This window comes from Metopolophium dirhodum, chromosome 2 (genome assembly GCF_019925205.1).
Source record: "Metopolophium dirhodum isolate CAU chromosome 2, ASM1992520v1, whole genome shotgun sequence".
NCBI classification, from domain to species: Eukaryota; Metazoa; Arthropoda; class Insecta; order Hemiptera; family Aphididae; genus Metopolophium; species Metopolophium dirhodum.
This window is the reverse complement of record NC_083561.1, coordinates 30363618-30378115: the sequence shown is the minus strand read 5'-3', so window position 1 is coordinate 30378115 and position 14498 is coordinate 30363618. Positions and strand designations below refer to the sequence as shown.

The 14498-nt window shown below is 30.6% G+C and overlaps 1 protein-coding gene across 1 annotated transcript; it reads left to right on the top strand.

Annotated features, from left to right (window-relative positions):
• The first annotated feature begins 4331 nt into the window (after positions 1–4331).
• On the top strand, positions 4332–10959 carry LOC132939910 (UDP-glycosyltransferase UGT4-like). Its single transcript, XM_061007339.1, is given in 9 exon segments — positions 4332–4364; positions 7449–7680; positions 7785–7998; positions 8151–8283; positions 8285–8536; positions 8639–8641; positions 8980–9202; positions 9920–10139; positions 10683–10959. Coding segments are annotated over 9 exon segments (1587 nt in total).
• The last annotated feature ends 3539 nt before the right edge of the window (positions 10960–14498 follow it).

Sequence of the window (14498 nt, the reverse complement as noted above, 5' to 3'; positions counted from 1 at the left end):
ATTAGAATTGTTAACCGTCGTCGACGAATTTCGACAATTGACGATTGCCATAGATATCATAAAATATATTATTTACTATGATAAATCCAAAGAACTTATATATTATTATATAAGTATTCAGTAAACCTATACGGTATATCTATGAATCGTATATTCTTTTAGAGAAATCTTTGTGATCTGCAATGCACCTATTCTGGTTTTCTATTTCAATTATAGTTCACATGCCAAATTTAACTATACAAACTGGTCCGCAAGTTTATAGACATTCTAATACGTTCTCCCGCCAGTGCCAATAGACAAAGTGTTTGAGAAGTTATATTTTTTTGGTACCTAATTAATTTACAATATGAATTATTATAAGTTACCTATATAGGTACTTGTCCAAAACTCGACTACCTGCAAATCATTGGTTTTTATGGTATAGCCTTACGAAGTTCACGATTTTCGGTGTTTTACACACCCGTACAACGCTTAAAGTCTACCGAGCTTAAGTATTACAAATTAATTTTTTTTTTAATCTAGGTAAATCAACGTTTTAAAATTGATGATGCAAAAATAATTCTGACACCCACCCATGGTGGTTTTACATAACAAGTCAAGGGATGTTTTTGATTTTAATTGTTCGAGCAAGCGCAGTGTGGTATACCGGGTACATATGAAAATACCAAAAATTTCAATTAGTTATAATACATATAACTTAAAAATAAGACTGACCGCCGTCGTTTTCAGTTAAAAACTAATGATTTCCGGCAATTATTTTTTGCAATATCGTTCTTAATTCATTGTTACTTGTAATATATACATATTATGCCTATTTTAAAAATATTATTCGTGGGTAATTGAAACGTCTAAAATATATTATCATATACAAATACGATAATAAACAAATAATAATAATTCAACTTAACCGGCTACGGTATTAATAATATTTAATAATATCAATATAAATATACTATACAATATCCTAGGCTGACAAATCGTCTCCACTTAAAATCGTTTTTCGTATACTATGATATTATATCATTGAATTCAAATTGAACACTATCCATAACAGTCACCCACTTGTAACCTACTGTTCAGCAGAGTCACTTCCAATTTTTTTTTTTAGATTCTGAAGGAAGCGATGAATGTATTGATATTACAATGATGTGTGTTTTTTTTTATTTATTTTTTTGTGTCTGTCATCACCTTTTAGGACAGTAAAAGTGCTTGAATTTTCTTTAACAGTAACTTTTCTGATAGGAAAGTGAATCTAGTTGGTACTATGGGTCAAAAGTAAAATTTTCCCAGTAGTTTTCAAAAGCGACGTGAAAAACAAAGGAAAAACTGGAATTTTTTACGCAAAGTCCATTTTTGAGAAAATCGATTTTGGTTTTTAGTGCAACTCTAAAACAAATGACCGTAGGTACATTAAATTTTGACTAAATGCTTATATTAGCATTTTCTATACACCATAACGTTTTCCAAATATTTTGACTTATTTTGAGCTGTTTACGGACATTTTCAGTTTTCAATTTTTTTAGTTTTTTTTTTCTATAAATATCAATACAATTTTATTTGTTGGGTAAAAAATCGTGAAAATTTAATATAAGGCTGCTGATATATCGTTCTAATGGCAGTTAAAAAATATTAAAAATACATAGGCTCAATTTTTATTTATAAGCATTTAAAGTTCAAATTTTGACAACATTTATCAAATTTATAATTTAATAATTATTTTGTAGTTAAAAATTTATAAAATGTTCAACTTTTATGGCTAAGGATTGAAAATTTAAAACAAGGCTCCACGTAAATAGGTTATATATAAATTACTTTATTCCCAATAATATCATCAAATATACTTGGTAAAATCATAGGCTGACTGACCGTTTTCGCTCAGAATCGTTTTTCTTATACAATGATATTATATCATTGAATTCAAATTTAACACCATCCATTACAGTGACCCACTTGTAACCTACTGTACAGCAGAGCGACATCCACTTATCCACCTTTTTTAAATTGACCTCCCTTTTTATTTAATTCCTGATAAACGAGTTTTGGATAAGTACCTACCTACATAATAGGTACCTGTCCTACCTATATTAATTAAAAACTATTTTTAACACGACGTATTTACTTATTATTTTTGTCTTTTAGTTTAACTAATTTTTTATGATTAAAATATGTTTCCTTTATACCCAAATAATTTTTAAGTACCTACAAATAATATAGAACTCAATTTTATTTTAACAATAAATACTTTTATTAATACAGTGTTGACTTTGTAGATGGGGGGTAGTAATAAATTAACTGTACATTCAGGATTACATGCATTCAGGTGAATAATTATAAGATTGCAATGATAGATGTAAGATGTAAGATGTATTGTTGATTCATCAATACGATGCTGGGTGGACTTGAGGACTTCCCATGTTCAGCGACCGGCGTCGACCCGTTTTGTGGCACAACGGAAACTTCGTATAGCTGACTGTTCGACAAAGACACTGTAATATTATTTGAAAAATATTATTTCTACTTAATCGTAATAACTGGGTATAGTGAGTTTAATATTATATTATATTACAATAAATATTAAGTACCTATATTATTAGCTTCTAATAATTGTGACGTCATTTTTGTAGATATTGATCCGGACAAAATGATGCTGGCCCAGCGCTATGCCACGGTTTATGGCGTACCTATCCGATGAAATTGTTGGAGACTCTTTCAAACTGGGCAATGTGATAAACGGTGACGTGATCGTTACTTCACGGCCATCATAGGGTAGACCAGAATACACAAAAATGTAGGTCATCGGGCTGTCGGCTGTATGTATGATAAAGTTCTGGAAGTGGGAATTACAATAGCCCCTAAAATGCTGTTACACCTCAACCTTAATAAAAACAAAGAATGATTAAAAAATGGCAACGGAATTGGCCTACAAATCTGAAAATAAGTTTATGGACAGATAACTTATCAACGTAATATTATGACCGATCCAATAATAACTTTCCATAGGTACATCAGACCTATGTGCGACGGCTGCTCACCAACGTATCGACATCCACCAGATAACTTTGGTAAGTTTTCAAACTATACCGCTCATTCTTGTGGAATGCTAAAGAAAATTAATTTATTAGATAAATATTATACTATAACAATTTTTAAATATAGACGTTTTCAACTCACAGTTATGCAGATGGATGTCGACCGGTTTGGGAGCGACGTCTGATACGCCATTGTTCTAATGAATTCAAACATAAATAATATATTATTATAATATTTTTATATGTATATAGGTACGGTTAGGTATATTAAATTAATTAAGTAGGTACTATATTAATATAGTCTATTAATTATTTTTTTACTATGCTTTTATTGTATTAAAATATACACAATGACTTATAACTTACATTATTGGACCGGACATACAGCAACGTCGAGTTGAGGTACCTGTCCATAAACACATTTTCATCAGCAAAATATAATATAAAATATAAAGTAAAGAAATGCATAAAGAAAAAACTGTATTTATTCATACAATTTTGAAATCAAAAACATTAGAACAAGATAATGCTTTCTTGATAAATTAAAAATATTTGAAGATTTTATTTGTCATACGTTTACATGGCAATAGTAAAATTCTATTAAACCTATTAGGTACGTAAACAACATTTATTATATTTGTCATATTAAAATTTCAAAAAAGGGGGACCCTCGTGTTAATACCCCTCACTTTGTTTTTTGGATAGCGCTGGGAGTTTTTGTGCACAAACGTCGGGACCTGGTGCACATTTCTGCACAAACGATGCACAAACGTTTGGCACCTTAAAAATTTCAATTTTCCAAAAAGGGGTTGTATCGTTTCAATGGCCCCCCCCACTTTATTTTTTGGATAGCGCTGGGAGTTTTTGTGCACAAACGTCGGGACCTGGTGCACATTTCTGCACAAACGATGCACAAACGTTTGGCACATTCAAAAATCCAAATATTCAATGTGGGTGGGCTACCGTTTCAATGCGCCCCCCCCCCCATTTTGTTTTAGGGATAGAGCTTTCAGTTTTTGTGCACAAACGATTGGACTTGGTGCTCATTTCTGCACAAACGATGCACAAACGCTTCGCGTGGTCAGAAGTTCAAATTTCGAAAGTGGGGGGGCCATTTAAATGGACCTTACACAGATAACGGTGTGAGTTCAAGTTTCAGTTATGATAGTATTATTAATTTTAATCGAATTGATCCGTTTCATCATTTCGATGTGAGCTCGCAGCCACGGTTTCGTGTCTATTTTCAATAATTACAATTTACAATAATTAATATTGCAATAAGTATTACAATATAATAATACAATGATAGAATATGATAGAAAAATGTTTTATCAAGTAAGTGCACACACACACGATATAGGGGAGACTTGGTATGACATACGCTTACTATTTTTAAGTTTATCTTTTGAAAGTGTCTATTACGAGCTAAAATCAGAGACTTAGCTGACCGTACACACGTATTTTTTCTGTCCCGCACACAAACTTACGAATATTTTTTTAACGGAAAAAATATTAAAAAAAAAAAAAAAGATTTTTTTCAAATAACTGATTGCTTTGATAAGATACAAACGATACTTTTTTGGAATGATATCTAGCACCTTAATTATAACTGTATTGGAATGATATCTTAAAACTCATAGCTCCTACAACTTACAAAGAATCTTTTTGGACATTAAATATAACAATATTTCCGGTCAAAAGAGCAGTGTAATGTCATATTAAGTCAGTCTCCTCTATATATTACATATTTACTTGTAGACTGAAGTCTGTAGATATAATATCTAGTTAAGTGTAAACTATTTATTTCTAACATTAAGTGTTTTCGATAACTCGGTGTTTCACATTTTAATATATTATAATATTACGCAATAGAAAGTGAAGGCTGTATTGTGTAAAAGAGTAATAATTTAAAAAAGTAGATACCTATACTTCCCAGTTATCATTATAAACAATATTGTGTTTATCAGCTATAACAATTGAATTATTAAAACTTATTACCTTGGAGTCAACATTGTTCAACGACTTATTTGTTTACCTCACATATTATATTATAAAACCATAGTATCTACTTTCTAACAATCGTCACTCAGACTTTTTTTGGTTTTTTTTGTAGAAGAAATTAAGTTTGGTCAAAATGCGTTTCATAAAATTCCTAGTACGTGTGCATATTATATATTTATACTAGAGATTATATACCTATATATAATAACCATGACAAATAAAAATACTTATATAATATTTTTATACTGAATAATATCTTATTAAGTCATTATACTATTATATTATTATAATGTATCTCACACTTAAATAATTTATTATTGCCTTCTTGGATGATCTGCAGGCAATCGTGTGACAAACGATAATGGGTTATTTATTCACTGAATAATTTCTGATGGTAATTACAATATATTTTTATTCCAACACCAAACAATCATTTTTATACTTTTGTTATCTTAAAATGTATCTGGGTTATTTGGATGAGGAGGAGGAGGGACTGCTACCAAATATTTGATTATCAGTTGTGTATAATTCAAAGTAAAACAATATATTATTCTCAATAATAAAATAATACAAATTATTTTTATTTTATTTTTTGTGATCAAAATATAAAATATAAAATATATAAACTAAAAAGAACTAAATATTTAAAATTAATTTTAAATACAGATAGGTAATACAGCATTTTTCAAAAATATTTAAAATATGTATTTGAGTAGGTATTAAAAAGAATTTGAATACATTTACTCAAGTACTTTACAACACTGAGTGTATAATATACTAAATACTGAGTAAACGTGATCGATAATGATACACATAAACAACCAAATATATAGCAACAAATCGGTATATCCTATAATAAAACACTTTTCAACTTTCCAGGCCTCTTATACCCAGTGCTGGCACTAGGTATTGCGGGGCCCTGGACATAGGTAATAGGTACCCAGAAGAAGGCAAAATTCTAGCTTTTTTTAAATCAGGATTTTTTTAAATTAATGCGGTTTTTATTTGAATTTCAAACATTAAAAATAATAATATCAAATTATTCTTTTTTAATTATAATATGTTAACAAAAAATTATTTACAAATAATAAATTAATATGCATGTGTTGAAAATTATAAGTTAATAAATTTGTGGGGGGCCTATTATTTTATTCATTTATATTTATTTTAATAATTACAACTTATATAAACATCAATAAAAAATAAATAAAATCATCATAATGTTTGAATGATATAAAACATTGTTTAATATCTAAGTACGCGGCGGCGGTAGACAATAAACTACATTAAAACTAATCCTGATACACTAGATACGCACGCAGTAGGTACATTTTATTTAATACAGCTATACCTACTATACGTAAACTAAATTGTAATAATAATATCTTAAATAAAAACTTAATTTAGAGTTTTCGGAGAGCTTTTCCAAACAAAGAACAGAAAAAACAATAACTCTAGAGATAATAAATATTTATATTATTAATTATAGTATACTCCTACAATACTCGAGTATCCTCAAAATATTACTCCTTCGTCGTATCGAAAACGATTTACTTTGTACAATGGCTAAATTTAGATATAATTTTCCAAATAACTAATGATAGAAATAATATTAATATTATACATGTGTAGTATAATATAACAATAAGTCAATAAATGTATAGATTTATAATTTGTTAATATAAAATATCAATGTGTTTCGTGGTATTAAGATAATAATTAAAAATCGCAGGGCCCTTTAACAAGCGCGGGGCCCTGGACATATGTCCCATTTGTCCTCCCCTAGCGCCGGCACTGCTTATACCTCTATATGGCAACACATTTTTATAATAAATAATATATTATATGCTATATAGAATCTATTCAGTATATAATATAATATATATATCACCACAATTTGATATTCAGGTAGATGGAAATAAATTGACCGCAAACGGGACGAAAAAGGTTACGGTCGCGGTACCGGGTCGACTGGGGCTATATTACCGCGATTCAAACGCCGCGTTTTCCGTCAAATTAAAAATGCATTGGTTTATTTCAGAGCAGCTATACACTATATACTATAATACGCCGCGTTTTTAGCCATGCAAATTCATGCTAATTACATGCTAAATATTGGTGCAAACATTTTCCAATATTTCGAAATTGACCGGGCTATCGCATCGGTGCCGAGTGCCGACACCATGTCCATTAGCTCCGCTAACGGTAGGGTCCACTTACAAATTCTGGGAATGAACAATTTGTTCGAGAATATCTTGTCATTATGAAGGCCAACTTAATACAATACGTATGCCATACGTCTATAGATGATCTTCACTTGGCAGATGCGACGTCTCAAAAATGTCATACATTATAATTAGTAATAATTGTCTAATATGTATATATTATTACTTATTATATTTCTGATTTCTATCGCAGGTATCAATAATCATCGTGATTTTCACTATCTCCGGCAATGGCGTAGTTCGTCCGATCGGCGCCAGTGCGGATATATTGGCGTTCTTCCCATTGCCAATTTACAGTCATTTTTCCGGTTTCAATCCGCTGTTCATGGAATTGGTGAACCGCGGTCACCGCATAACCGTAGTCAGCCCGTTCTATCCAAAGGGAGATGTGCCGATCACTTACCGACACGTATCCATTCCCGATGGTATGTAATATATGTATGGATTCTGTGGCGTACCCAGTGGGGGGGGAGGCTAAATGGCTTCTGATTAGTTGAAGCCGAGCGAGACTTATTTAATAAGGGCTCAGTGAAAATCCAGAGTGCTCGCAGTCCAATGGATATTCGCCATAGGTATAATCGGCTGATCAATATGATTAACGTACGACTGGGTATGATGAGGTTGGTCACGTGGATTCTGGAGCTAAACGAGACTCGTGCGTTTCTCAACGTCACTCAGTACGCCTTCGATCTGGTATTGACCGAATGTTGGTACAGCGATATTTACCTTGCGATAGGTCACAGGTAACAATATAGCAATATAATTATGTTTTGCCGAGTTATATAGTTCCATCATGTTTCTCTTAATATATTATACCCAAAAGATTTTCAAAAATTTAGTGTTCTTTTTTAATCAACCTGCGCATATATATTGACGTTACGCCGTGACTGCGCAGATATTCCGCATCGGTGGTGTGCCTGAGCCCGATGGCACCGTCGGTGACGGTCAGCCAATCGCTGGGCGTTCCGGACCATCCCGCGTACGTGCCGTCGTTCTGGCTCCGGTACTCGGACTCCACGTTGTTCGGCCGAACGGATGTACAACGCGGCGATCGCTGCCGCCGAGGTCGCGTTCCGGTCAACGGATCAGCAGATGCTGGACGATCTGTACACGTACCCCGGACACCGGAACTGCCCGCCGCTGGACACGCTCCGCCAAGCCGTCCAGCTCACGTTGGTCAACGGCCATCACTCCGTGTCGTACGCCAGGCCATATCCTCCGAACGTGGTGCAAGTGGCCGGCGTGCACATACGACCGCCGACGTCCGCCTCCGTCGACCGAGTAAGCATGTGACCTCCTAACAGTTTTTGGATGATTCTTTATATTTACACATGACAGCAAATGGTAACCATTTTAATATTAATCAACAACCACTAACCACAGCAGGTTAGATCACCTCAACACAAAGTCGCAAATAGGGGGGACTTTAGGGGTTAATCCCCCCAAAAATGTCCAAAGCCCCGCAAACATTTCCTACATTTTGTTTTAAGTTTATTCAATATTATCAAAGTAAGGCTTTAGCCCCCCCCCCCCAAATCTCAAACGCTTTTTGTGCCTATGCCTCAACAACATTATTCTAATTCAAAATAGGAAATTAAAAATGTATGTTGAAAAAAGTTGAAGTAAAATGTAACCGATTAAAATGTATAACTAAAGACTGAAATTATTTAACATAGTTATATTTTAATCAATTAATTTCGAACCAAATTTTAAATGTTCTACAGAAATTCAAAGTGCTCCTCGACGGGGCAACCCATGGGGCGATCTACTTCAGTTTCGGATCGAACATAAAGATGTCGGACCTGGGGGAACGCGACGTCCAGACATTTGTCGAATCGTTCAGGAAACTCAAGCAAATTGTGCTGTGGGAATGGGAAAATGGGACCATTGCCAACATGCCCGACAACGTGTACATCGATAAATGGTTTCCGCAACAATACATCTTGAGTATGTGTATTAATATAAATATCGAACATTCAACTATTAATAGACAATCGGGCATCGGCATACATATAATGGAAATACTCGGAAATCTGATTTCGATAGGAAGTCAATTATATAATAATATGATGTTAGTCATAACTCATATTAACACATTATAATTTATAATAGTAGGTAGGTAATAAATTAACACATATGTCTACAAATTGAAAGTAGTTTTTACTAATATATTATACACTTTGAATTTATGCCTAAATACTCAATTACTATTACTGTTATTTTTTAAATATATTATTTGTCCCATCGTGCAAATAACATATTTTTAAATTCTATGGAAATCGCATCATCAGAAACAATAGCACAAAATAAACACTGAACCTGTAGGCTGCGGAATACAAACTACTAACTGCGGAACAAGAGTGATTAGTGAAATTTTTTTGAAAAATGAGTTTAGTGCTTATTAATTTTAATTATAAAATTCTGCACATTATGCACAGACAATAAATATTTAATATTTACCCTGCTAGATTATATTTAATATCAATATTCAATATACATATTATAATATGTACCTACATTATGTTGGTTAATTTATTCGATATTATTTATTATTAATGATATTTTTTATTAATACAGTTGAAAATAATTATTAATTCCCCTGAAAATAATTTCTCTAATATTCATAATGATGTACAATATTATAAATATTGTTTCTGTTCAAAGGCCATAAAAACTGTAAGCTGTTCATTACTCACGGAGGATATCACAGTCTCGTGGAGGTCTTGCACTATGGTTTGCCGTTGATTGGATTCCCGTTTTATACCGACCAGTTTTATAACATGAGGTTTGTCATTGAAAACGGTTTTGGAATAGAAATCTTACTGGAAAACCTAAACGTAAAAGTCCTCGTCGATGCTATAGGAAAAATCTTCTCCGATATAAGGTAAGACAATATTCATAATTTAATATAGGTATACATGGATATAATATAATAATACATATTAAAGACGCCTACGAGCTACGTGAATACGCTTTTGTCCAGAGCTTGAAATATAGTCGAAAATTGGTTTTAACATTAGATTTAACTTAATGTCTGAAACTCTGAGAGTACCTACTTTTATCAAATAATTTTTTTTTTAAATAACCATGGAAGTCTCTCGACTGTATAGTGTAATAGTGTATTGCGAGTGTATACTTCGTAGTTTGTCATTGACCATTTACACAATGGTCACTGTAATAGATTTGTTACATTTGAATTAAATAATAATAATAAATCATTTCATACCTATATAAAAGAATACCCAATAAAATATGGCAAAACTAATATTTCGTTTTTAGTATTCATTTTTTAAGAAATTTGTTTTCAAAACCAATTTAAACTACTTTAAGAAATCATTTTAATTTTTAAATCACTCGATTTTTACACCTTGCTATGTGGTAATCTGTACATTCTTGTAATACATGTTATTGATATGTTTTATTTCAGTTATAAGAAGAACGCACAAACAGCTTATAGCAATATTTTCTTAGACCTACCAGTTTCCGCGATGGATACCGCAGTGCATTCGGTCGAACACTTAATCCAAAACGGTGTTGCAGATTACAATTTGCCCACGTCCACGAGTATGAGCCGATATCAATATTTTCTGATCGATATAATGGTTTTGATTGGCGCTATTGTAGCTTTAACCGCGTCAATTTTATATGAACCCATCGGTTATTTATGGAAGATAATTAATTTAAAAGATAAAAAGTCAAAATAAAACAAAGACACAAATTTCCCGTTTTTCCTTAATTTGTATGTTGTTTTTCCGAGCGCCTTTAAAAACTATTGGGAATTTTAAATTTTGACCTCCTCAATGCACCAACAATATTCACTTTCCCATCGAACAACATATTGAAGTTTATAATCAAAGCATTTTTTAGACTACTTATCGTCTACAAAGACACAAAAAAAAAAACACACATCATGGTAAAATCAATATACTAATCCACTCAGAATCTAAAAATAGAATTACTAGGCCATGTTATTTCACAAGAAGGTATTAAACCATTAAACACCAATATTAAAGCCATAACTAAATTTAAACAACCTAAAACACAAAAAGATGTCATATCATTTTTAGGCATGTATTCATATTATAGAAAACACATTAAAGACTTTGCACAAATTGCACATCCCCTCACAGAACTAACAAAAGGTGACAATAAAAATAATTGACTAGAAGTTCATGAAAACTCTTATAATATACTAAAAAAAACGCTTAACGGCCCAAATTTGCTTAAACATTTTGATGTCAATAAGAAAGTGTTCTTAACAAATATTATCAACCAGTTGTTCCCTGCAGACACAAGGATTTTTGGAAAAAATAAATTATGTATTATGTAACTCTATTAAAAACTATATTGATGAAAATGATCAATCAAGATGGTCTTACTATTTACCATTCATTACCTTAAGTTACAATGCTATAAAGTTTACATATAAAATGTAGTAAAAATAATTAATAAAATATATCAAACATCAAAATAATAATTATAAATTTAAAAAAAAAAATAATAATATAGTTTTGAAATAAAAACAAAAATAAATTAATAAACTACAAACAAGAAATATAATACAATAAAATAAGAATAACATAGGTATAAGAACAAATTTGATAAACAATATAATAATAAATAAAAACATATAAAAATGAAAGGCAATAAGAAAACACAAAAATACAAAAAAAAAATAATGACAATAACACAATTATTTAAAAACATGTCTTTATAGTAAAACAATTTAGAAAAATAAATATTTAAAATAATATAAAAATAATAATAGTATACCAAATAAAAAATAATAAAAAAAAGGATTAAAAACACATTTTAAATGATAGGTAATAATAACAAAGAAAAATATGTAAATACCTACTAAAATATTAATATTAATTTGTATACAATGTAATAGGTACTATAAGGTTTTTTATGTACACAATAATTAAAAATAAAAATATTAGAAATAACTAATAAGTTATACTAAATTATAAAATATTACAGATAATACACATTTACGATGCATCCACAATTAACCATCATGTGTATTATACTAGCATTGGTGCCAGTTTATGGATTCATAGCATATAACTGCAATGAAAAAAGAATAATGGTAACATCATTCAACAGTTTAGAAGTTGATCACTGCAAAACTCCACCACCAGAAACAAGCATGAAAATTCCAAGAATTAAACTAATACAAAAAGCTGACACCCGCACAATATCTCTTAAATCATGTCTAATTTCAGTAGACTATTTAATTACTAAATGTGCAACCTTTGATGACGCACAAGCAGTCGAAGACGAATATTTTTCAGAATTAGTACTGTTGGGAAACTCAGGTTGCACAGAACATTATGTCTTATAAAAGGTAGGTCGTAAGATGTCTTGTATTTATGGATAATAACTTTAGTTATAGTTTAATAAGTAATAACGGTAAACGCTCACTTTTCATTGTGTATAATGCATAACGCGGACACTTTGTATATACGGTCGGGTAAAACTTTAGAATTGCAGAACGCGTACATTTTGTACACAAGTCTGAAGTCGTGAGCAGACCATGTTATTAAGTTTAAATTTGGTAAATCTAATAATTAGATTGATTTTAATATTTATACGTTTTTTTTTACATAACGGTAGCCTACAGCCTACTTTGCTATAGAACAGTAGCACAGTAGCTCAGTCCGGCCCTGATTTAATTATATGGTAAATTTATTTACCCTAATTCGACGACAGACTTGTTAGGTATTCGATGAACGAAGGAAGAAGAAATAGGTTTAATATTGATTTAGGTACTTATAATTTAATATTAATCAAGAACACAATTGATATAGGTATTAAAGATATTTGGAAAATTGAAAAAATGCATTTATTATTTAAAACAAAAAAGTATTATACTGAATATATATTATGCAGCTCATATATGACTTCCGCCAAGGGCGTACACAAGAGAGTTCCGTTGTGTAGATCGAGCAGATGGTCGATGGGTGTCGTCCGAGCCGATGAAACAGTTTAGACGAGGACGTAACAATATAATATGATATATTACAATATATAATACAATATATTATGACCACAGATGTCTATTAAAATATAAACATCTGTGTAAGTGTGTGACTGTATATACAATATTTAATATAATATATATAAAAGAATATAATTATGAGTTATGACACTTTTTTTAGTATTACCTAGTTATGCAGATTGGATATCATTACATACCTTTTTATGTTATGTCCTTCATAACGTTATAAAATAATTTTGCATAAAATTAACAATAGAATCAAATTACATAATTTTGCAATATAATATTTAAATTTTATGAGTATACATTTTTTTTATATAAAATATATATTTATATATTTAATCGATTATATAATAAAATAGATTTAAAACTAGACTAATCTAACCTAAATATACACATGTCACATGTGTGTGATGTTAGTTAGTTGTACATTTACTATAAATATGTCGTAAGTATAAAAATTCTTATTCAGGTATATGTTATCGTTATGTATCTACCTATGCGACTTCTCTTTTACATAAATATAATATTATTGTTTTCTATACATTTAGATTTTAAAATCAATATTCTTAATAATGAGTAATATACCTGGCGCGGGCACTCGCGACTCACTCGCGAGATTGTATTGGATAAATACAATCGAAAACATCCCTCGACTCGTTATGTAAAACCACCATGGATGGGTTTCAGAATTATTTTTACACCATAATTTTTAAAACGTTGATTTACATAGGTTTCAAAAAAAAAAATTGAAAATTTGTTATAATCGTGGTACCTAAACTATAAAAGCATCGTATAAAACACCGAAAATTGTGAACTTCGTAAAGGCTAGCTATATATCATAAAAACTTATGATTTCTGGCAATTAATTTTTGCACCATCGTTCTTAACTGGTTGTAATACATTACAAAAAAAATTACAAAATTTACGTGGGTGCTAAGCTAGATTTATAACGACAAAATTTAACAAATATAAAATTGGATCTTAAAAAGAGAAGAGTTTAGTAATATACCTATAATGAGAATTTTAGCCGAAAATGAACACAAGAATTTTCCTTTTATTTTTTTTGAACTTTACAAAATAAAATCGTTGATGTTCGTTTTTGGCTAATTTCAATTCAACAAATGTATATCACTAAACTCTTCTCTTTTGAAACTATTTAACAATGTCAATACCAGATTTTGATTGTCTCTTAAGGAAGTTATTTAAATTTGCATTTTTAATTTTTTTTCTTTGATT